Genomic DNA, 23,907 nt, shown 5'->3' with positions numbered 1-23,907 from the left:
AGCCGCTTGTATTTGTGTAACACTTTTCCTCAGCTCAGGACAGCTTAACATGCTTCACAGCTAACATAATACTTACAAATGTTAGTTACTATTGCAGTGCATGAATAAGAACAATCAATGTGCTCTTGGCAAGCATCAATAAACAGCCTAATATAGTGACCAGACAATAAAAGCAGGAATGCTGGAAATACTCAGCAGGTATGATTGATGGTGGAGCAGTATTGATCAGGTCCAAGATCTTCCATCAGAACTGGAAAAATTTGGAATATCATAGATTTCAAGCTAATATAGGAAAAGGAAATGGGATGGGTGCAGGGAGAATGAATAAAAGGGCAGGAGAAATTAAATGACAATAAAAAGGGAATAGTATTGGAACCAGAAAAAAAAAGTGGATCTAAATGAGGTTCAAAGCAAAATAATAGAATCATTAACATGTACTGTCTAAAAAATGGACAGTGGTTGCGATTTAAAATTGTTGACCTCAAAGCCTTTGTATTGACTTAAAGCCTGCTACACCTTGAATGTTTTTCCAGTTCTAATCAAAGGTTGTAAATTTGAAATAATAATCTTTTGTCCCTAAATGCTGCCTGACCTGCTGGATGATTCAGAGTTCCAGCACCTGCAGTGCAGGTTTTTGCAGTAAGAGTTGAATGATCCACTTGACTGTTGATGGTTAACATCAGGCTCAGTGCATTGCAATGGCTAGAAAGGCAACGATGCTGAGCTAGTTAGTTTAAGTATCAATGTTATTAAAAATGCTGTACTTGAATTCACCATAAGTAATGTTATGGGTGAAACAAGCCACTAAATAAAATAGCACACCTCACGTTAGCATCTCCTTTGCAAATCAACAAGTGACACATTGAATTGTAAATGTATGTTGTGCCTCAGAATTGAGGTCAATCTCTCTGAAGGATGGGGCAAGACTCTTTTTGCTATGGGATTAGGCATCGACAATCAGAATCGCTACAGCATGGAAGCAGGCCATTGTGCCGGCTGAGTCCACACTGCCCTCCTGGAATTGATCCCAAGCTATGGAAGTATTTTTTTTAAACTGATATTCTGTCATGCTTGGTTAGAAATGGTAACCTGCTTCCTGGTGCCATTTATCTTTGCCTCTCTTTAACTTCAGCTGAGACCAAATCAGTCCATTTGCTGAAGTGAAGCGAACATTATCCCCCTCCATTCCACGTACGTAAAACAACTGAAACTTCAAAAAGTACCATAGCAAACACACGACAGATGAACAGAAGCCCCAGGAAGATGTCTGTACTCTTGTTTATATCATGATGTAGAGGTGTCAGTGTTTATACTGGGGTGGACAAGGTCAGAGGTCAAATGATACCAAGTTACAGTCCAATGAGTTTATTTGAAATCACTAAGTGACTTCACATGACAAAGGAGCAGCGCTCTGAAAACTTGTGATTTCAAATAAACTTGTTGGGACTATAACCTGGGGTCAAATGACTTCTGACCTTGTTTATACCAGCATCATAAGGGCATTCAATTCTTGAGTTTGATCAAAAATTAATCAACAATGCTAATAAAGAAAGCAGCTTACCTTTCATGTGATACAAAGTGTCTCTCAACATTTTAAACACGACCACATAAAGAGGATCGCTGAAGTTTCGATAGTACAGATCCAAATTTGCATTTGCCTAAATATTAAAATCAATTTCAAGATTATTGCATTGCTCATTTCAGAAAATCAAACACACTTTGATACTATTCAGCTAGGATCTGTGAAACTCGTGTCTCTGGCCCTGGTTCTTTACACAACATAATTAGTAAAGGTTACATTATCAAATGTACCAGTCCAAAGCTGTGCATGTTGGGTAGATTGGCCATGCAAAATTGCCCATAGTGTTTAGGGATGTGTAGGCTAGATAGATTAGTTAGGAGAAAATATAGAGAGTAATAGGGTAGGGAAATGAGTTGGGTGGGTAACTCTTCAGAGGGCTGGTGTGGACTTGTTGAGCCAAATAGTCTGTTTTCACACTATAGGGATTCTAAGATGATGATGATGATGGACCATCGGAAATAGACATTATCTGGCCAAGAGGTTTGTGACTTTTTTTTTTGAAAACACATGTTATAGAATCTTAAGAGCACAGACGGAGGGTATTCATCCATCATGCTTTGTTAGTTCTTTCAACAAGTCTCGGCTCGACTTATTCTCTAGAACTCTGAAAATTACTCCTTTTGGAGCATAAATGCAGCTTCCAGCATCCTGTTAGACAGTGTACTCCAGGTCCAAATTTCTATCATTAATTACACGGAACACTTGATTTTAACTTTTCTATCAGGTCAGTCTGAGCTCAGCGTCAGCCAAATAGTTAACACATGCAAACAAAATTATCTCCTTTGCAAGATCCAGGTTATTTTAGTGTGAGTGTTGCATTCATCAAGGAAACATTAACTGTTGTAGAGTTATACAGCACAAAAACAGACCCTTCGGTCCAACCAGTCCAGGCCGAACATAATACCAAACTAAACTAGTCCCACCTACCTGCCCTTGGGCCACATCCCTCCAACTTTCCTACCCGTGTATTTATCCAAGTGTCTTTTAAATGTTGTCACTGTGCCCACTTCCACCACTTCCTCAGGATGTTCATTCCACATATGAACCACCTTCCATGTAAAAACATGGCTTGCCGTGTCTTTATTAAATCTCTCTCTTCTCACCTTCAAAATATGACATCTCGTTCTGAAATCTCCCAGCTGAGGGGAAAGTCACCTACCATTAACCCTATCTATACCCCACATGATTTTAATCAACCACTGAAAGGTCACCTGCCAACTGTCAAGACTCCAGTGAAAAAAATGTCCTGGGTGTCTCCCAGATCTGATAAAGCCGAGCATTAATGCTGGGTAATACAGGAAACAACGCAGCCTCTCCCGTAACAAGTACTTTCCATGCCTTGCAGCTGTGGTCCATAGGGTGTGGCTGGAACCTCGTCTATAACTGACTGCTGTATATTTAACCAGGACAGTCAGCAAAGACAGCAATGTGCAAATGGCTAGCACAGAGCAAATCAGAGCCACAAATTCTAAAGCACAGATAAAAAGCAGAAAAATACCACAATAAATAAATCAAACTGCAATCATCACTGACAAAGCATGAAGGAATGCCCAAAACCATGTATAAAATGAGGTGGAAGTGAGGCAGTGAAGGGATTCTGAGCAACATGCCCCAGTTTCAGAACAGCATTGTGGAATATATTCATCCTGTGAGCTCCTTCAGAGATGGCGAACCTCAGGCTGGATTTATTGCCATTGATCCTGGAAAAGTCTGAAATATAATCCTTCGTTGCCGGTTTGAAAGTTAGATGACGACTTGAACATGGAGCAGTATTTTGTTTTGTTGGGATTTGAACCAAGCTCTTGGAAAAGAAAGGACAGTGCAGTTGACTGTGTAACCTTGACTTCCACCTACTTTCATTTTAAATAATGTGAAACTTGGGGAAGATGTTGCCCTAGTAGCATGTCACTGGACTAACAGTCCAGAAGCCCAAATGAAAGGCAAAGACTGATTGGGGATAGTCAAGATAGCTTTGTGCATGGAAAATCATGTCTCACAAACTTGATTGAGTTCTTTGAAGAAGTAACAAAGAAGATTGATGAGGGCAGAGCAGTCGATGTGATCTATATGGACTTCAGTAAGGCGTTCAACAAGGTTCCCCATGGGAGACTGATTAGCAAGGTTAGATCTCACGGAATACAGGGAGAACTAGCCATTTGGATACAGAACTGGCTGAAAGGTAGAAGACAGAGGATGGTGGTGGAGGGTTGTTTTTCAGACTGGAGGCCTGTGACCAGTGCAGTGCCACAAGGATTGGCCCTCTACTTTTTGTCATTTACATAAGTGATTTGGATGTGAGCATAAGAGGAACAGTTCATAAGTTTGCAGATGACACCAAACTTGGAGGTGTAGTGGACAGTGAAGAGGGTTACCTCCGATTACAACAGGATCTGGACCAGATGGGCCAATGGGCTGCGAAGTGGCAGATGAAGTTTAATTCAGATAAATGTGAGGTGCTGCATTTTGGGAAAGCAAATCTTGGCAGGGCTTATACACTTAACGGTAAGGTCCTAGGGAGTGTTGCTGAACAAAGAGACCGTGTAGTGCAGGTTCATAGCTCCTTGAAAGTGAAGTCGCAGGTAGATAGGATAATGAAGGTGGCGTTTGATATGCTTTCCTTGATTGGTCAGAGTATTGAGTACAGGAGTTGGGAGGTCATGTTGCGGCTCTACAGGAAATTGTTTCGGCCACTGTTGGAATATTGCGTGCAGTTCTGGTCTCCTTCCTATTGGAAAGATGTTGTGAAACTTCAAAGGGTTCAGAACAGATTTACAAGGATGTTGCCAGGGTTGGAGGATCTGAGCTACAGGGAGAGGCTGAATAGGCTGGGGCTGTTATCCCTGGAGCATCGGAGGCTGAGGGGTGACCTTAGAGGTTTACAAAATTATGAGGGGCATGGATAGTGTAAATAGGCAAAGTCTTTTCCCTGGAGTCAGGGAGTCCAGTACTGGAGGGCATAGGTTTAGGGTGAGACGGGAAAGATATAAAAGAGACCTAAGAGGCAACTTTTTCACGCAGAGGGTAGTATGTGTATGGAATGAGCTGGCTGCTACAACTGCAACATTTAAGAGGCATTTGGAGGGATATGGGCCGGGCGCTGTCAGGTGGGACTATTTTGAGGTGGGATATCTGGACGGGTTGGACCAAATGGTCTGTTTCCGTGCTGTACATCTCTATGACTGCTCTGGGAACATTGTTTCAAATCCTATCACAGCAGCTGAGGGAACTTTAATGTAATTAACAAATTTGGAATCAAAGTCAGTTTCAGTGACCGTGAACCATTGTCAATTGTCAAAAAAAAACCTAAATGGTTTTTTTAATGCCCTTTAGGCAAGAAAGTTTGCCATCCTTACCTGATCTGGACGACATGTAGCTGAGCCTGGAGTCACATGGTATACACTTAACTGTCTCAAGTGGCTGAGCCAGCGGTCAGTGACGGCCACATCCAATGAAAGAATTTTTTAAAAAAAAACAAGATTTCTAAAGCAGCAGTTGACTGTACAATGCCAAAGCAATGAATAATTCCTTACCTCAGTAACCTCTGCCAAGATTGCATCCAGTGTTTTTAAAACTGACTCAGCCACAATCCGTTTAACCTGGGAGAAGAATAGAAATTTTCTTCAATCATGAATCTTAACAGCGTCAGAGTCTGAGGGGCTCTGAAATAGAGATTTATAAAATCATGAAGGGCATGGATAGGATAAATAGATAAGGTCTTTTCCCTGGGTTGGGGAGTCCAGAACTAGAGAGCATAGATTTAAGGTGAGAGGAGAAACAAATAAGGGAGACCCATGGAGCAACTTTTTCAAACAGAGGGTGGTACGTGTATGGATTGAGCTGCCAGAGGAGGTGGTGGAGGCTGGTACAATTATAGCATTTAAAAGGCATCTGAATGACTTTATGAATAGAAAAGGTTTAGAGGGATATGGGCCAAGTACTGGCAAACGGGAATAGATTAGATTAGGAGATCTAACATTGGAACGAAGAGTCAGTTTCTGCGCTGTACATCTATGACTCTATGCCTCTACTGACTGAGCAATAACACGTATGTGTGCCTGTGCGAGAAAGAGAAAGAAAGAAAGAGAAAGGAAGAGAACGAGAAAGAAAGAGAAAGAGAAAGAAAGAAAAAGAGAAAGAAAGAGAAAGAGAAAGAGGAAGAAAAAGAAAGAAGGAACGAAAACGAAAGGAATCTGAAAAAACAAAATCATTTGAAACTACTTAACTGTGGACATTGAACTCCATCTAATGGCTTCGCAAACCACTCAGTTGTAACGGTTATAAAGTTTCTAAAATGAAACAAAGCCAGATGGACCATCTGGCACTGGAGAAGGCAATGACAGAAACAGCCCTGATGATCCTGCAAAGCCTTCCTTACGAACATCTGGGGGGCTATGGCCAAACTGGGACAGCTATCTCACAGGCTAGTCAAATAACAGCCTGACATAGGCATACTCACGGAATCATTCCTTACAGACAATGTCCCAGACACCAGCACCACCATGCCTGGATAGGTCCTGCTCCATCAACAGGACAGACCCAGCAAAGGTGGCACTGTAGTTGTATATAATCAGGTGGGATTGTCCTCGGTGTCCTCAACATGGGCTCCAGACATCCTGAAGTCTCACAGCATCAGGTCAAATACAGGCAAGGAAATCTCCTGCTGATTACCTCATACTGACCTCTTTTGTTAAGTGACTCTGTGCTCCTCAACAACACTTGAAGGAAGTACTTAGGGGTCTAAGGGCACAGAACCTATTGTGGACAGGAGGGAGTTCAATATCCACAATCACGAATGGCTCTGAAAGGACATTGCTGCTAGACTGGTTCTACAGCAAGTGGTGAGGGAATGAACAAAATGGAAAAACATAATTAACCTCATTCCACCAAAATGCCTGCTTCAAATGCATCTGTCCATGACAATATCGATGAGAGTCACCACTGCACAACACTTGTGGATGCAAAGTCTCACCTCCACACTGAGAATACTCATCATCACGTTGTGTGGCACTATCACCACACTAAATGGGACAGACTTAGAATAGATCGAGCAACTCATGCCAGGGAATCCATGAAGATTTGTACTTTTTCTCTTTGTCAAGTTGATTTCAAGTTGTAAGCTTAATTCAATTTTATTCTGCAGTGTTCCTCCAATAAAACCAAGACAAACATGGGAAGTAATCCACCATTATTGTTCTGGTACTCAAAGTAGACAGCGACCCTGGATGGATATTAAACCAAAGTACAGCATTCGGGTTAAACAATGCTGGAAATAATTGGACCTGGTGCTCAGACATGATTCACTCCTTACTGAATTCATAACATGATTATGTACTTCCACTTATAAATTCTTGTATTGTACATTTCACAAAGACAAAGAGATAAGCAAGCAGGAAATGCACTATAGTGGGAAAGATGTTTGAAAGCGGTCATCAATATTTGATAACATACATACCATTTGGAGTAGCTGTCGGAGGTATTCTAGTGGAATATGAAATTCTTTTGTACTACAGCCAGTGAACAGTGGGGAGACAGAAAAACTTGAGCTAATAGTAGAAAAGTAATATTGAGGATCCACAGTACTGCCATCAGGGAGATATGAACCTAAAAAGTACAAGATGCCAAGATTCTTGATTAGACTAGAGAATAGAATCTGAACTCTTCTAAGAGCCAAAGTACAGCACAGGCGGAGGCTGAACAGTCATTCAGATCTCTGCTGGTTCTTTGTTAAACATCATTTTGTATTCATGCCCTTCAGCCACAGTTACCCAACCAGAGGAAATAGATATTTCCCTATCCACCACTCTAAAATTCTTCATAATATCAAAAAAATTCTCAAAATTCTTTCCAGAAAAATCTCTTATGTAGTTTCCGAACCATTTCCTGCTGAATAAAAGACTTGAACATCCTTTCTGCAATAGGGGCCAGAGAATGAGGCTGTGTTTTTGGTTGCCTGACCAGTGCAACATACACTTATTCAAAACATCACATTTCCTGTCGAATTCCTCCAGCCAACAATGGCATCACTTCCTATGTCTGAATTTTACTCGAGACCCATCATTAAATGCCTTGTCACAATCCATACAAGCGTACATTGCACAGAATACCCTCTTTATCCAATTGGTCCCAGTGACAAAGAAACCCTTCTACTTGCCCAACATGATTTGCCCAAACAAATTTTGTTAGCTTACCTGCATTTACTCATGTGTTTTGAAATATTCACTAATTTTATCTCAAATAATGTGATTGCATAGGCACACATTCATTGGCACTGTGCTTCTGTAATAAAGTTAAAAATCACAACAACAGGTATAGTCCAACAGGTTCATTTGAAAACCCAAATTTTTGGAGTGCTGCTTCTTCATAAGGCATCAGCTACCTGGCAAAGGAGCAGCGCTCCAAAAACATGTACTTTCAGGTAAACCTGTGGAACTATAACCTGGCATTATGTGAGTTTTTAAACTTTGTCCACCCCACTGCAACACCGGCACCTCCACAACATGTCTACAATATAGATGAGGATATTCAGCACATTTTAAGTTACTGTAGCTTTATTCAAAAATGCTCTGATGTAATCTGTGTAACAGCAGAGATCTACCACTTTACCTTCGAAATAGTGCATGTTGGTCCCTCCTGGTGAACAAGGAGCTGCAGTTGTGCGTTCAGGGCTTGCCTGCAGTAGTATTAAAGAAGAACCATGTTAGGCAAGAACTCCAAGTTTGGTTTTCAACTGAAGCAACAGCATGACAACCTTGGTAACAGCAGCTGATTCAGAATTTAAGAGAAATTAAACACAAGGGGTGAAAGTGAATGCTTTAGGATTAAGCAGCATGCTTACGAAAGGAGTTTGCAAAATAAAACTATTTCCAATAGAGTTTCAGTGAGAAGTAACTTTTGTTTTTTAATATAAATGCTCGTTTATCAGCATTTTCATTTTTTTGTAAAAGACAAACAATTATTCAAAATGAAGGCTTGGAATTGATTTTGCAACTTAAAGGACTTTACAAATTTTAAGACAGTCCCAATGTGACCACTCTCATACATCTTATAAGACAGCAAAGTCATCTTTCAGAAAAATAATGTTTCTCGCAAACAATAAGACTAAAGTTTGGTTTTAACCTGAGAAACACTACAGGCGTTGTGCCGCAAGCTATCACACGATTGGCAGGCAGTCAGGAGGGAACTGGGCAGGATTGATCGAAAATCATTGAAGGAGCGCCGTCTCAGTCCATCCATCTCATGAGGAACTTTCAGTGATTGTGGTGTAACTTTGGGAAATAGTTTTGAAAGGAGAGATTCATCTGTGTTACTGTAACGTCCAAATGCTCGACCAATTCCAATCAAGCAAGGAACTGCATACCTGCACAGGTTTTCTGCACAAAGGCAAACTTTGTTAATATGGAGCAAGCTGACAGGATACAGGCATTGAACTTGATATTTACAATAGCTCGATAAAAAAAATATATTTCAACAAAATACTTTCATACTATCTCCAGCAAGTGCAAACTGAAATTGGTCGATGTGACACCAATTTAAGAACACTTGTTTTAGACCAGGGCAATATTTCAGAAACTAAGTGCAACTATAGCGAATACATAGATAATTGATGCAAATTGATCTACAATGTCAGGACTGAACTCTTACAGTTTATGAGCAGTTGCTCACTTAAGCTGGCAAGCTCAAATCATGTTCCTTACCAAACTTCTGGGACTAAAGACATGTAAACCCTCTTTCAAACCGGGATTCATCCAATCTATTAAAAAAAAACCCTGCTACAGCTTTTTGATGCACTGTAATCTATGTGATATCCCATCATCCTCTTCCTAAAAATGGGTTTGACATTTATTTTCAGCTCACACTCTTAACTTTGTCATTGCCAATGTATTCTACTTTTCACTGAACCATTGCTCTGAATCCAAGTTTTCAGTTCCAGCCCACCACTTCACAACTTGGTTTCTTCACTAAAACATCACCTAGGATCTTGTATTTTCAGAGCTTTACAGAAATACCTTTATCCTGAGTCTGAGGCGCCAGACACATCCCCAGCAGAACTTCCATGACATCCAGTATAGCCTCCAGAACCTGTAAAGATTATTTTTTCAAAAACCAAACATGACAAAATGCAATATCTGAGATGCAAAAGGGTGCAGAGAGGCATTTAACAAACTTGTACTTAACAACCAGCAATCTCAAATGCAAAGGAATCTTTAAAAAATATGCTTTCAAGAGATCTTTGAACCGAGTGGTTTATTTGATCATTTCAGCGTGCACATCAGAGGCAATTTCAATGCTACATGCCTGCAGTCACATGTAGGTCAGACTAGATGAGGATGGCAGACTACCATGGGTTTTTATAGCAATCGGTGCTAGTTTTAGGTCTTCAATAATTCATGACGTTGATTGTTAAATTCCACCAGCTGCCATTAATTTGCCCAGTGACAATATCACCATGTACCTTCGCCCTTGAATCACAGTATTGTACAGCCACAAATTAAAACAGTTTCTTTAGACATGCAGTCATAGAAGTGTTACCTCCACGTGCTAAAAGTAAATAAAAACTCCTTTCTTCAAGGTGGTTTTTATCAATTAAATTGCAACAATGGAACTCTTTTTAACAAAAAAGCGCTCCACCACATAATCTCATTAAATTTATGACCGGGATTTGAGACATTTGTAACAAAAGTCATTTTTCTGAGGTACTGAATAACGCCTTACCTGTACCCTTAATGTGGGGTCCTTTTGAGCAACATCGAAAAGTAGTGTCACCAAACAGAAGCTGAAATTTTCAGCAACAGGAAGCTTTCCTGCAAGGTTGAAAAATTAAAAAACAAATTGCAAATATTTCTCCCCTTGTACACACATCTGCACCCTATCAACACATCTGTGATATAATCAACAGTCGCAGTTCAAGAAGGCAACTCACCACCACCTTCTCAAGGGTAACGAGGAATGGGCCATAAATGCTGGCTCAACCAGCAATGCCCCATATCCCAAAAAAAACATTAAGCAGGGTCTTCAGCAACTTGCAATTCCATGCCATCAATCTGTACTGTTGTTATTCCAATATACTGAGCACAATGTGAAAAGTCCTTCACTGACATTAAAAAGACTCAGGTTAAACTACAGTTCAATCACTGCCATGGTGTTACAAGTTACAGAAGCACAGTTCATATTGGTTTCTCATTTCATAACACTAAGACATTGAAGCCACAGAGTTTTTTGCTGCATTCAATACTTTCCAACAGTGCAATGTGAAGTAGTAGCCTTCTTTCACTCCAATCAAATTCACAAAAGTTGGCCATTCAGCCCAAAGAAAAATTATACTGGGAGTTTTATCAGCCTGTGTTAATAGATTTTCAATGTGAAATCTAGTAAAGCTCAATTGCAAGGGTTTTCTGGGCACTGGGAATAATCACGTTGAGTACTTGTAAATTTACAAGTTGCTATTGCCAGATTGCATAAGAGCAAATTAATGAAAATAGCTTGTAAAAGAAATCATGAAACCAGCAGCTAGACTTACATATTGCAACATATAAGTCAACCTTTGAAGTCTTGAAAAATCCTTCCAAAAATGGGTTCCCTTATATACTGAGTATAAAACATGAACCACTGGTGTTGGTGGTTACCATTTTAGAACAAAGAACAAAGAAAATTTACAGCCCAGGAACAGGCCCTTTGGCCCTCCAAGCCTGAGCCAATCCAAATATACTGTCTAGACCTGTCAGTCAATTCCTAAGCGTCTTTATCCCTCTCCTCCCCACCTACACATGCATTTATCCAGATGCATCTCAAATGAATCTACCGTGCCTGACTCTATCACCTCTGCTGGCAACGCGTTCCAAACGCCCACCACCCGGTGTGTGGTGAAGTAAAATGGGAACTAGTAACACTGACAATTCAAATGAAATCCAGGTTGAATGAATTAGTTCTAGAAAAACATTTTTAACCATAATTAAACGTTGCTTCAAAATAAAATGTTTTGAAAACCCGCAAATTCATTGTCTTTGGAATCCAATACATAAGGAGTTTAACTACTGAATTCTGAGTCACTGTGACTTTAGCATCATCGTAAAATAGCTCAGAATTTCTCAACATCGAAAAATCTTTTCAATGCTTTAACCAAACACTTCTGACCTGAAACTTACAGTGACGTAAAGTCTTTCTTAACAGTCCTAAATTACCATCTTTTCTCAGGAGCGACATTTTTACATAATCAGCTTCTGCCAAGACTTCTGCAAAACTACCATACTGAAATCCAAAGAGTTTTTATCTGAAAGCCGAATGCACTACACTATTTAGTTTGTTCACTCAAACTCACCCAATAAAAACCAAACTCCCAAATTCGCCAAAATGGCTGCTTCTAATACACTGTATTTTTTTAAAAATCACAGCTACAAAAATATTTAACAAATTAAACTTCTTCAAACACAAGGAACAAAACCACATGAAACAAAAGTCAGAGACTCAGAGGTGTACAGCACGGAAACATATCTTTCAGTCTAACTCGCCCATACTGACCAGATATCCCAACCCAATCTAATCACAGCTGCCAGTATCCGGCCCATATCCCTCCAAACCCTTCCTATTCATATACCCATCCAGATAGCTTTTACATGTTGCAATTGTACCAACCTCCACCACTTCCTCTGGCAGCTCATTCCATCCATGTACCACATGGTGTGAAAAAGATGCCTCTTAGGTCTCTTTTATATCTTTCTCCTCTCACCCTAAACCTATGCTCCTCTCACCCTAAACCTATGCTCCTCCCCACCCCCAGGAACAGACCATGTCTATTGATCCAATCCACGATCCTCATGATTTTATGAATCTCTACCATGTCACCTGTCAGCCTCCAACGCTCTAGAGAAAACAGCCCCAGCCTGTTCAGCCTCTCCCCATAGCTCAGCTCCTCCAATCCTGGCAACTTCCTTGTAGTTCTTTCCTTAACCCTTTCAAGTTTCACAACATCTTTCCGATTGGAAGGAGACCAGAACTGCATGCAATATTCCAACAGTGGCCGAACCAATATCCTGTAGAGCCGCAACATGACCTCCCAACTTCTGTACTCAATACTCTGACCAATAAAAGAAAGCATGCCAAACGCCGCCTTCACCATCCTATCTACCTGCAACTCCACTTTCAAGGAGCTATGAATCTGCACTCCAAGGTCTCTTTGTTCAACTACTGTCCCTCGGACCTTGTCATTAAGTGTATAAATCCTGCTAAGATTTGCTTTCCCAAAATGCAGCACCTTGCATTTATCTGAATTTAACTCCATCTGCCACTTCTTAGCCCATTGGCCCATCTGGTCCAGATCCTGTTGTAATCTGAGGTAACCCGCTTCACTGTCCACTACACCTCCAATTTTGGTGTCAACTGCAAACTTATTAACTGTTCCTCTTAAGCTCACATCCAAATCATTTATATAAATGAAGAAAAGTAGTGGACCCAGCACCGATCCTTGTGGCACTCCACTGGTCACAGGCCTCCGGTCTGAAAAACAACCCTCCACCACCACCCTCTGTCTTCTACCTTTGAGCCAGTTCTGTATCCAAACGGCAAATTCTCCCTGTATTCCATGAGATCTAACCTTGCTAAACAGTCTCCCATGAGGAAGCTTGTCGAATGTCTTACTGAAGTCCATATAGATCACACCTACCGCTCTGCCCTCATCAATCCTCTTTGTTACTTCTTCAAAAATCTCAATCAAGTTTGTGAGACATGATTTCCCACGCACAAAGCCATAGTGACTATCCCTAATCAGTCTTTGCCTTTCCAAATACATGTACATCCTGTCCCTCAGGATTTCCTCCAACAATGTACCCACCACTAACGTCAGGTTTACTAGTCTATAGTTCCCTGGCTTGACCTTACCACCTCTCAAACAGTGGTACCATGTTTGCCAACCTCCAGTCTTCCGGCATCTCACCTGTGACTATCGATGATCCAAATATTTCAGCAAGAGGCCCAACAATCACTTCCCTAGCTTCCCATAGAGTTCTAGGGTACACCTGTTCAGGTCCTGGAGGTTGATCCACTTTTATACGTTTCAAGCCATCCAGCACTTGCTCCTTTGTAATACCAACATTTTTCAAGATTCATCATCTATTTCCCTACATTCTAAATCTTCCACGTCCTTTTCCAGATTAGGTCATGATGCAAAATACTCATTTAGCATCTGGCCCATCCTCTGCAGCTCCACACAAAGGCCACCTTGCTGATCGTTGAGGGGCCCTATTCTCTCCCTAGTTACCCTTTTGTCCTGAATAGATTTGTAAAAACCTCTCTTTTACCCTATTTCCCAAAGCTATCTCATGCCCCCTTTTTTGCACTCATGATTTCCCTCTTAAGTATACTCCTACTGCCTTTAGACTCTTCTAAGGATTCATTTGATCTATCTTGCCTACACTTGATGCAAGCATCCTTCTTTTTCTTAATCAAACCCTCAATTTCTTTACTGATCCAGCATTCCCTATACCCACCAGCCTTTCCTTTTACCCGAAATGTCTCTGCAATCTCGTTACCTCATTTCTGAAGGCTTCCCATTTTCCAGCCGTCCCTTCACCTGCAAACATCTGCCCCCCAACATGCTTTTTAAAGTTCTTGCCAAATACCACCAAAATTAGCATTCCTCCAATTTAGAATTCAACTGTCAACTCTGGTCTATCATTTTCTATCACTATTTTAAAACTAATAGAATTATGGTTGTTGGCCCCAAAGTGCTCCACCACTGATACCTCAGTCACCTGTCCTGCCTTATTTCCCAAGAGCAGGTTAGGTTTTGCACCTTTTCTAGTAGGTACATCCACATACTGAACCAGAACATTTTCTTGGACACACTTAAATTCCTCTCCATTTAAACCCTTAACATTATGGCACTCCCAGTCTATCTTTGGAAAATTAAAAACCCCTACCATTATTATTCTGACATAACTGAGATCTCCTTACAAATTTGTTTCTCAATTTCCCTCTGACTATTAGGGGATTATCCCTTTCTTATTTCTCAATTCAACCCAAATAACTTCCCTGGATGTACTTCCAGGAATATTCTCCCTCAGCACAGCTGTCATGCTAACCCTGATCAAAATGCCACTCCCCCTCCTCTCTTGCCTCCCTTTCTGTCCTTCCTGTTGCATTTGTATCTGGGAACATTAAGCTGCCAGTCCTGTCCATCCCAGCCATGTTTCTGTAATTGCAATGATATCCCAGTCCCATGTTCCTAACCATGCCCTGAGTTCATCTGCCTTCCCTATTAGGCCTCATGAATTGAAATAAATGCAGTTTAATTTATCAGTCCTACCTTGTTCACTGCTTTGTTCCTGCCTGTTTGACTCACTTCTTTTCTCAACTGTATCAGTCTCAGATTGATCTCTTTCCTCACTAATCTCCCTGGGTCCTCCCACCTTAATAGTTAAAATCCTCCTGAACAGCTCTAGCAAATCTCCCTGCCAGTAGATTAGTCCCCTTCCAATTCAAGTGCAATGTGTCTTTTTTGTCCAGGTCACTTCTACCCCAGAAGAGATTCCGATTATCGAAAAATGTGAATCCTTCTCCCACACACTTGCTCCTCAGCCATGCCTTCATCTGCTCTATCCTCCTCTTCCTGCCCTCACTGGATCGCAGCACCGGGAGTAATCCAGGTATTATTACTCTCAAGGATCTCCTTTTTAAAATTCCAGCCTAGCTCTCTATATTCTCCCTTCAGAATCTCAACCTTTTCCCTTACTATATCATTGGTTCCAATGTGTACAATGACCTCCAGCTGGTCCCTCTCGCCCTTGAGAACATTCTGCATCCTCTCAGAGATATCCTTGACCCTGGCACCAGGGAGGCAACACCATTCTGATTTTTCACTGCTGGTCACAGAAGTGTCTGTCTGTGTCTCGGACTAAAGAGTCCCCTAACATAATTGATCTCTTGGAAGCAGACATACCCCTCATTGCATTAGAGCCAGTCTCAATACCAGAAACTTGGCTGTTCGTGCTACATTCCCTGAGAATCCATCACCCCCTATATTTTCCAAAAACGCATACCTGTTTGAAATGGGGATAGCCACAGAAGAGTCCGGTAGTGCAGGAGTATCTCTTGCCTTCCCTGGAGTTAAGGCCACACTTAAGAATATACACATATGTTTCTGTGCTGTGATCTCTCCCAAACAGGTTCCTCCAAGACTAGTTATGAATTTCACTGTTTGTTCATTTTCCCAGATGCACTCCAATGTCCAGTGATACATGAATTCAGGCAGCAAATGTGGAGGTTCACTGCTGTGTCACTTAGCAGTGTAGGTTTCTCTCTCTCTCTTTCTCTTTCCCTCCTGCACTGACCTCACCATGAGCTGTCTTTGTGTGTACACTCCCTTTTAAAAATGCTGTTGTTTTGACTATTTTTTCTTCCAAATTCAAACTCCCCAATAAGTGATACAGGGGAATGTAGCGTCAACAGTGGTATTGAGACCGGCTGTAATGCAATGAGAGGTACGTCGGGTTCCAAGAGATCAATTGTGTGAGGGGACTCTCTAGAGTGAGACACAAGACAAACATCTGTGGCCAACAACGATTTGCATCAGAATGATCCAAATTATGAAGGTGCAAGCTTTGTATAGGACACATGCTGTACATATTAATGATCCACAACTTCACTTTACCCACATCATTCAACCAGTGTCACGGACTTACACAAAATCTCAAGCAAGGCATGGTTTCACGTTCAAAATTACCATAGCCTTTAATTCTGTTCTATTGGTCATATTCTTTTGACTAATACGACTCTGAATCTTGTCTTCTCAAATCATATAGTTTTCACTCAAACTGCTTTTGAACATTTCCAGCCCATAGTTCTGTTCCTGGACATACAGTAATTCATAGCAGCTTCATCCATTTTGCCCATGTGCCACCTTGGGACTTGTGGTTTTGGAACTGTTAATTTTGGGATATTTTGACAGTCTCTGAACAGAACTGGAATTTTTTTTAATATACGCACACTGCACTTCTTCTGTCGATTAACTTATTCTAGCTATATTTTAAGGATTCATTTTGATACAAGGTGTGCAAGACTAAGCAAATGACTGGATCTTGTTCTCATTTGATCTTAGGTTTCTTCTTCAGGGCTGATTTCTTCTTTCTCACTTCAGTTTTTCATGAAAATCAAATTGTCTTGCTGTAGCATAGTTACTTGACTGAGTTTACAAATGTTGCAATTTATCATTGAACCCTTCTCCTAGTTGATCCTGTTTGACCCACTTCTGTTTGTCATTTGACACGTGCATTCTACAGTGTCTTAAAATTTCCACCTATCTTTTACACAACCTGTAGCACCTGCTTAATTCCATGTGTCAACTAGGGTGAATAAAACATGTAAATCTGAAGGTGAAAGATCAAGACTGATTCTTAATATAAATATAGTATTCATTCACAGTAATTATCTTTCTGTGGGAATTATTGTTAAATCTTCAGCTCAACTACTCAATTCCAACAAAGGCTACTGTGGCATAAGTTAATTCACTGAACCCAACAAAACCACTATTAGGCAAAACACGAGTTATATTTACATAACATACCTGATGTCCTCAGAAGTGCAAGTGTTTCATTATTAATGGATTTCCTATGAGATCGAGACACTGCTGCTTTTGAAACATAAGCCAAAAACAAATTGCAAGCAAAGTCCCATAAATACAGTGAAATTCATGATCACTGTTGACATGATGTGGAGGAGCTGGTGCTGGACTGAGGTGGACAAAGTTAAAAATCACATGACACCGAGTTATCATTCCAAATAAACCTACTGCTGTGCGATTTTTAACAATGTTTATATGGCATTGGTTGAGACCTGACAGCTGGCCAGGGCAATGCCATAGTACGTTCACACCAACCTCAACTGGGAAATGCCGCCTGTTTGTGTATCATGTGAAGTTGTGCTCCCTTGGTCCTGCCCTGAAGCCCTGGGGACACGGCCCCATCCATGCGCCTCAGAACCCCTAACCTTCTGTCTCAGAGATGCATTGACCCAGGTGCAAGTATAAGCAGAAATACCTTATGCACAAGTTGACCTTGAAATACATACTGACATGATGTACTCATTCGCCATTCAAAATTTTAAAAATCAGAAACATCGCACAGGTTAAGTACAAATATTAAATTTCTTATAGCCAGTTGAGGGAGGAGGAAACCAGAGGTCAAGCTTTACTTATTTTAGATTTATTTACAGCGAAGCATGATAAATATGCAACTCCTAGTTTTAGAACCCGTCAGTGATAATAAGTTTTTTTTTAAATATCAACGCCACTTGCATGTATTATGTCACAGACCTGTGACCATAGCATTCTGTGGTGAGACTTGAACGCTGGTCATCTGGCCCAGTAGTAACACCACTAACATGGCACCACTTGATTAACGAATAACATCAGCTTATTAATGCAAAGAGTTCTTCTCTTTGATTCAGTTCCTATTTTTGGACAAGCTGACACCCCCGCTATGTTACACCACATCCTGTGCAATCTTTATTGCCACAGAGGTGTACAGCTTCCAGTAGCTGAAGGAGTTTATTTCTTGTGCAATAAGCAAGGGAAAGGGTTCTCTATCCCAGTAGAAAAACGGCGAAGTTTCAAGCACAACCACTACAACAACTATGGGTTCCCTATAACAGCACCAGAGAGGAGTGTCATTCTTTTTTCATTAAAGCCAGAACTCCACCTTACAGAATTTCTGTCCATTTTTAACTTAAAAGAAATATCTACTTACATGGAAAGATCGCAGGTAGGAACATTATAATGTTTTAAAATATCCGATTCCTGCATTGGCATTCTCTCAACCATTCCCATTATGAATTCCAAAAGCACAAGATAATCCAGTCATTATAGAACTGCAATATCTGACCAGCGAGGACAAGTTGCAAGGCCATTTCATTGTGAAAATAAATTCAATAACCCCTGTAATTTCTGGGTTGCTACCAGTACATGGCCAAGATAGCTAAGGGAAACAGAACCAAATGCACTGCTGTACCTTCACAGTGCCTGTGGAAGTTGCCTTTAGAAATTTACAGAACAGTTTCCATTGTGAATATGGACATACAAGCTAGTGATGACAAAAATGTAAATACATGGATATGCCCTTCGATGAGGATCCAATTATGTCCCAACCTCACCCAACTGCTCATGATTACCAACCCCACTTGCCCGAAGACCCAATTCCTATGTACATCTCCATGGAGATTAATTAGCATTTAATTAACAAAAAAAATACACTGATTCAATGAACTATTGTCAATATCCGGTATCATTCTGAAATCTTAACTTTGTAACTTATAACATTTCAGCAACTCTATTGAGCAAATATTTGCAAAGGAAACAACATTAGCCAGCCCTCCTATTTCAAATTTGTAGTCATAGCAAATTTATGATTGGGCTGATGATACATGGCAGTAGAAATACTGAATTATTCAAGGTTTCATGACTTTTGCCAATCATAACAGAAAGCACAAAATGACATGCAATTACCTCGATTCTTTTTCCCTGAGCTGTCTTCAATCCATTGGACTTTGGGTAATCCCTTCAGCAGCCGCAGCAGATAGGGAACCACAGTTTCCTTGTGCTATGAGAAAATAAGAACAAATTGGTTACATCTGTCTTTACCATATCATCTCATGAGTTGATAATACCAAAGAAGATAACATTGCAACACCTAAAGGAAACAAAGAAAGCCATCAAGTGGGTCACCGAAACAAGGAAGCAATGCAATATGCACAGGGGTAAAAGGGAAATGCAGCTGTGCACCCAATGGAAATATATAGATAGATATCGGTGAACAGTGACATAAAAATTTAAACACATCATTGTTTCTACTGTAAATAAATAAAACTACTAAAAGCCAAGTACTTTGTGAAATTTTTAACATCCCATTATTGAAAAGGACATTTCAACCACAGAAAGGATTTAGCATCAATTAAATAGTAAGGATAATGACAGCAAAAAGACTTTCCTTTTTTCTTTTTTGAAATCGTTCCACTTTTTTTTCCATTCCTAAATTGCTGCATCAACCTTTCTCAATTAATTTCCTCTGCATCATTCAATTTTCCTATGTCTGCTGTTACAATGTAATTACAAGCCTCTCTGATTTTTGTCACTGTGTTGTATTTCAAGAACATGTTCTCGTTATCAAATGGTCACAAGAAGAATTGGTAGCGATCTGAAACAATTACATTTTATTTTGGAAAGCTTAGAAGGCGAAACCAGCATGTCCCTAAGATAATAGAGACACTTCTGTGGACCCGAGGATTAAAAGAATTTTCCAAAAGGATTTGTTGACAAATGCAAACAACAGTGTCATGGTGACAAGAATCGGATTTTAACAGAGGGGTTTTTAGGTTACATTAACAGAAAGATGAGAGGCATTCACAGCAGCACAGATTATAATAAAAAAGAAATTTGCATAGATGTGATTCACTTAATTTAAAATGCTTTAGTGGTCATTACTGAACACACCATCAGAAACCAAAACAAATCCCAAGAGATTCCAGTTGTATCAAGATACTTACAGCACAAATCTTTCTTACCTGAAGTTTTGACTCTGTCAGAAAAACTCCGAGAGCAATAACTGCATCTCTGCGGCGTTCATCCAACTGAAAAATGCCATGGAAATCCACAGGAGACATACAAAGTAACTTTTCTACCTGCAAGAAAAAATGTTTATCAGTCTCAAAGATAAAATTAGATAACAGGAATACTGAAAACTCTCAGGCACATGCTAGCTCTTCACTTTTCTTAAATCTGGAAGGTTTGGGAGATGTGGAGACTTTTCTTATGCAGGCTGTTCAGTAGATCTGGAATGCAATGTCAGGAAAGGTGGTGAAAACATACGCAAAAGCATTTTTTTTGGAGAAGGAAATTAGATAAATACATATAAAGTAACTTATTAAAGGATTAGGGAGATCAGATCAATTGGATAGGGCTTTCAAAGAGCCTCCTCTTGCACTGTATAATTTTATATGACAATGAGGCATAGGGAGACATGGTAAACTCAATGGACTTGCAATCTAGAGGACCAGTCTAATTCATTGAAGACATTAGTTGGAATCCAATCATGGCCAATAAATTTAGAATATAAAGCATGTGTCAATAATGGTTCCCAAGACAACCTGCAACTACAGCTGTGACCTACCTCTTACACAAACATCCTTCAGGAAATCTGCAATGCGGTAATGTTTTAACTACTATCTACAAGGGTCTCCATTCAAAGGCAAATAGGGATTTGTAACAAACATGGCCCTGCTAATGATGCCTTTTTATAAAAACCTTATTCTCTCATGGGACGTGGGCACCATTGGTTGCCCAGCATTTATTGCCCATCCCAAGATGCTCTTGAGAAGGGAAGTGAGCTGCCTCCTGGAACCAGTGCAGTCCACCTGCTGTGGGTTGACCAACAATGCCCTGAGGGAGGGAATTCCAGAGACAGTAATATATATCCAAGTTAGGATGGTGAGTGGCTTGGAGGGGAACGTGCAGGTGCTGGCTTTACCATATATCTGTTGTCTTTGTCGTTCTAGAATGAAAGTGGTCCATGAGTTTGGAATGTGCCAAGCAGCTTTGATAAACTCTGCAGGGCTTCTTGTAGATAATACATTGCTGTGGCTGACCATCAGTGATGGAGAGGGGGGATTTGGTGCCAATCAAGTGGACTATTTTGTCCTGAATGGTGTCCACTGTCTGGAGTGTTGTTGGAGCTGCACCCATCCAGGCAAGTGGGCAGTATTTCATCACACTGCTGACTTGTGCTTGTCGATGCTGGGCAGGCTTTGGGGAGTCAGGAAGTGAGTTACTCACCACAGTGCTCCTAGCTCTTGTCATCACTGTACTTATATGGCATGTCGAGTTGCGTTCCTGGTCAACGGCAACATCCAGGATGTTGATTATGGGAGATTCAGCGATGGTAACACCATTGAATGTCAAGAGGCAGAGATTAGATTCGCTCTGATTGGAGATGGTGATTGTCTGGCATTTGTGGGACACAAATGTTTCTTGACATACTTCAGCAGAAGCCTGGACACTGTCCAGAACTTGTTACATATGGACTGTTTCAGTATCTGATGAAGCATGAACGTTCAAAAATATGATATGAACATCCCTATTTCTGATCTTATCAAGGACTGAAGTACCTCTCTAGAGATGCCCTGGAGCTGAGATGTTTAACCTCCAAGAACCACAACCACCTTCCTACATCATAGAGTCATAGAAAAGTACAGCATGGAAACAGACATTTTGGTCAAACCCATCCATGCCAACCAGATAGCCAAATATAATCTCGACCCATTTGCCAACGTTTGGCCCACATCCCTCTAAACCCTTCCTATTCATATACCCATCCAGACGCCTTTCAAATGCTGCAATTGTACCAGCCTCCCCCACATCCTCTGACAGCTCGTTCCATACACGTACCACCGTCTGCATGAAAAAGTTGCCCCTTAGGTCCATTTTATATCTTTCCCCTCTCACCCTAAACCTTTGCCCTCTATTTCTGGACTGTCCCACCCCAGGGAAAAGACCTATTTATCCTATCCATGCCCCTCATGATTTTATAAACCTCTATAAAGTCACCTCTCAGCTACCGACGCTCCAGGGAAAACAGCCCCAGCCCATTCATCCTCTCCCTGTAGCTCAAATCCTTCAAACCTGGCAACATTCTTGTCAATCTTTTCTGAACCCTTTCATGTTTCACAACATCCTTCCAATAGGAAGGAGACCAGAACTGTACATAATTTTCCAAAAGTGGCCTAACCAATGTCCTGTCCAACTGCAACATGACCTCCCAACTCCTACACTCAATACCCTCACCAATAAAGGAAAACGTACCAAACGCCACCTTCATGATTCTATCTACCTTCTTTCTATCTATCTACCTACTTTCTAGATTCTATCTACCTACTTTCAAGGAGCTGTGAACCTGCACTCCAAGGTGTCTTTGTTCAGCAACACTCCCTAGGACCTTACCACTAAATGTAAGTCCTGCTATAATTTGCTTTTCCAAAATGCAGCACCTTGCACTTATCAAAATTGCACTCCATCTGCCACTCTTTAAGCCATAACTCTAACCAGTGGACAGTTCATCCTAATTCCCATTGATTTAGTTTTGCTTTGACTCCTTTGATGGAACCATCATTTGAATGTGACTTTGATGGAACTCAGCTCTTTTGTCTCTGTTTGAACAGAATCTATCATAAGACCAGTGGGTTTGACAGAATGCAAACTGGTTACCCGTAAGCATGTTATTGATGAGCAGGTACAGTTTTATAGCACTGTCCTTGACATCTTCCATCACTTCACTGATAGTCTTGTGAGGTGGTAATTCACCAGGCGAGATTTGTCCTGCTTTCCGCACAAAGAATACACCTTGGCAATGTCAGGTTGCAGCTGTCCTGAAACAGTTTAGTTGACAAGCCAAGGCTGGAAGAACACAGCAAGCCAGGCAGCATCAGAAAGTAGGGAAGTCAACATTTAGGGTATAACCTTTCTTCAGGAAGGGTCCAGCAACTGCAGGCTTTTTTTTTCAGTACCAGAACAGCTTGGCTACTTTTGCACGCTGGGGGAGGAGAGGAAAGGGGAAACATGGGGGTGTGGGGGGGGGGGGGGGGGGGGGGAAGAGAGACATGTGGGGGGGGAAGGGGAGACATGGGGGGATAGGGGGGATCAGAGGATGTGGGGGAATGTGGGGGGATGGGGGACGTGGGGAGGGAGAGGGGGAAAGAGAGGGATGTGGGGGGAGGGGAAAGGGGGATGTGAGGGGGGAGAGAGTGGGATGTGAGGGGGGGGAAGAGGGATGTGAGGGGGGGGAAGAGGGATGTGGGGGGGAGGGGGATGTGGGGGATTTGGGTAAAGAAGTGGTTTGCGAGAACACTCTCTCATCCCTCCGGCTAAACGCGCTCAGATTCTCACCGGCGCAGCAGCTTCATCAGAAATAAAACAAAAATAACTCACTTTGTCGATGGAAGCGGGTTTCTGGGCGGCCAGGGAGCGGGCCAGGCTGAGCACCGTGTTAAAGTAGAAGCCACGGCCGGCTCCCCTCCCCAACAGGTCCGCCATGTTGTGTGGCGGCGGGCGGACGGCGAGCCGGAGAGTTCACATCGCACACCGCGCCAGGGTCAAAACCGTCAGCCTACAGGGAGGGGGAGGGGGAGGGGCTCAACACGGAGGGGGAGGGGTTAACAGGGAGGGGGAGGGGCTTAACAGGGAGGGGGAGGGGTTAACAGGGAGGGGGAGGGGCTTAACAGGGAGAGGGAGGAACTGAACAGGGAGGGGGAGGGGGTTAACAGGGGGGGGTTGACAGGGAAGGGGAGGAACTGAA

The 23,907-nt window shown here is 41.5% G+C and overlaps 1 protein-coding gene across 3 annotated transcripts in view; it reads right to left on the bottom strand.

The window, feature by feature from the left end:
- Positions 1-23,697, bottom strand: part of pi4kab (phosphatidylinositol 4-kinase, catalytic, alpha b) — a 166,941-nt gene extending 143,244 nt beyond the window's left edge. For 2 of the 3 annotated variants that reach the window (XM_060843454.1, XM_060843455.1), the window contains exons 1-10: positions 23,541-23,697; positions 20,126-20,242; positions 19,071-19,164; positions 10,295-10,383; positions 9,589-9,661; positions 8,699-8,952; positions 8,186-8,252; positions 7,035-7,183; positions 5,113-5,178; positions 1,562-1,658 (exon numbers count right to left, since the gene is read on the bottom strand). In XM_060843454.1, coding sequence (XP_060699437.1) covers positions 1,562-1,658; positions 5,113-5,178; positions 7,035-7,183; positions 8,186-8,252; positions 8,699-8,952; positions 9,589-9,661; positions 10,295-10,383; positions 19,071-19,164; positions 20,126-20,242; positions 23,541-23,645 — 1,111 coding nt within the window. In that variant the 5' untranslated portion in view covers positions 23,646-23,697. Of the gene's footprint in view, positions 1-1,561; positions 1,659-5,112; positions 5,179-6,456; positions 6,522-7,034; positions 7,184-8,185; positions 8,253-8,698; positions 8,953-9,588; positions 9,662-10,294; positions 10,384-19,070; positions 19,165-20,125; positions 20,243-23,540 lie in introns of those variants that run through there. The other variant, XM_060843456.1, reaches the window with a different exon arrangement.
- Between the last annotated feature and the right edge of the window lie 210 nt (positions 23,698-23,907).

The sequence above is a fragment of the Hemiscyllium ocellatum genome, chromosome 24 (genome assembly GCF_020745735.1).
Source record: "Hemiscyllium ocellatum isolate sHemOce1 chromosome 24, sHemOce1.pat.X.cur, whole genome shotgun sequence".
Classification (NCBI taxonomy): domain Eukaryota; kingdom Metazoa; phylum Chordata; class Chondrichthyes; order Orectolobiformes; family Hemiscylliidae; genus Hemiscyllium; species Hemiscyllium ocellatum.
Note: the sequence above shows the minus strand (reverse complement) of the source record. Positions and strands in the feature narration are given on the sequence as shown.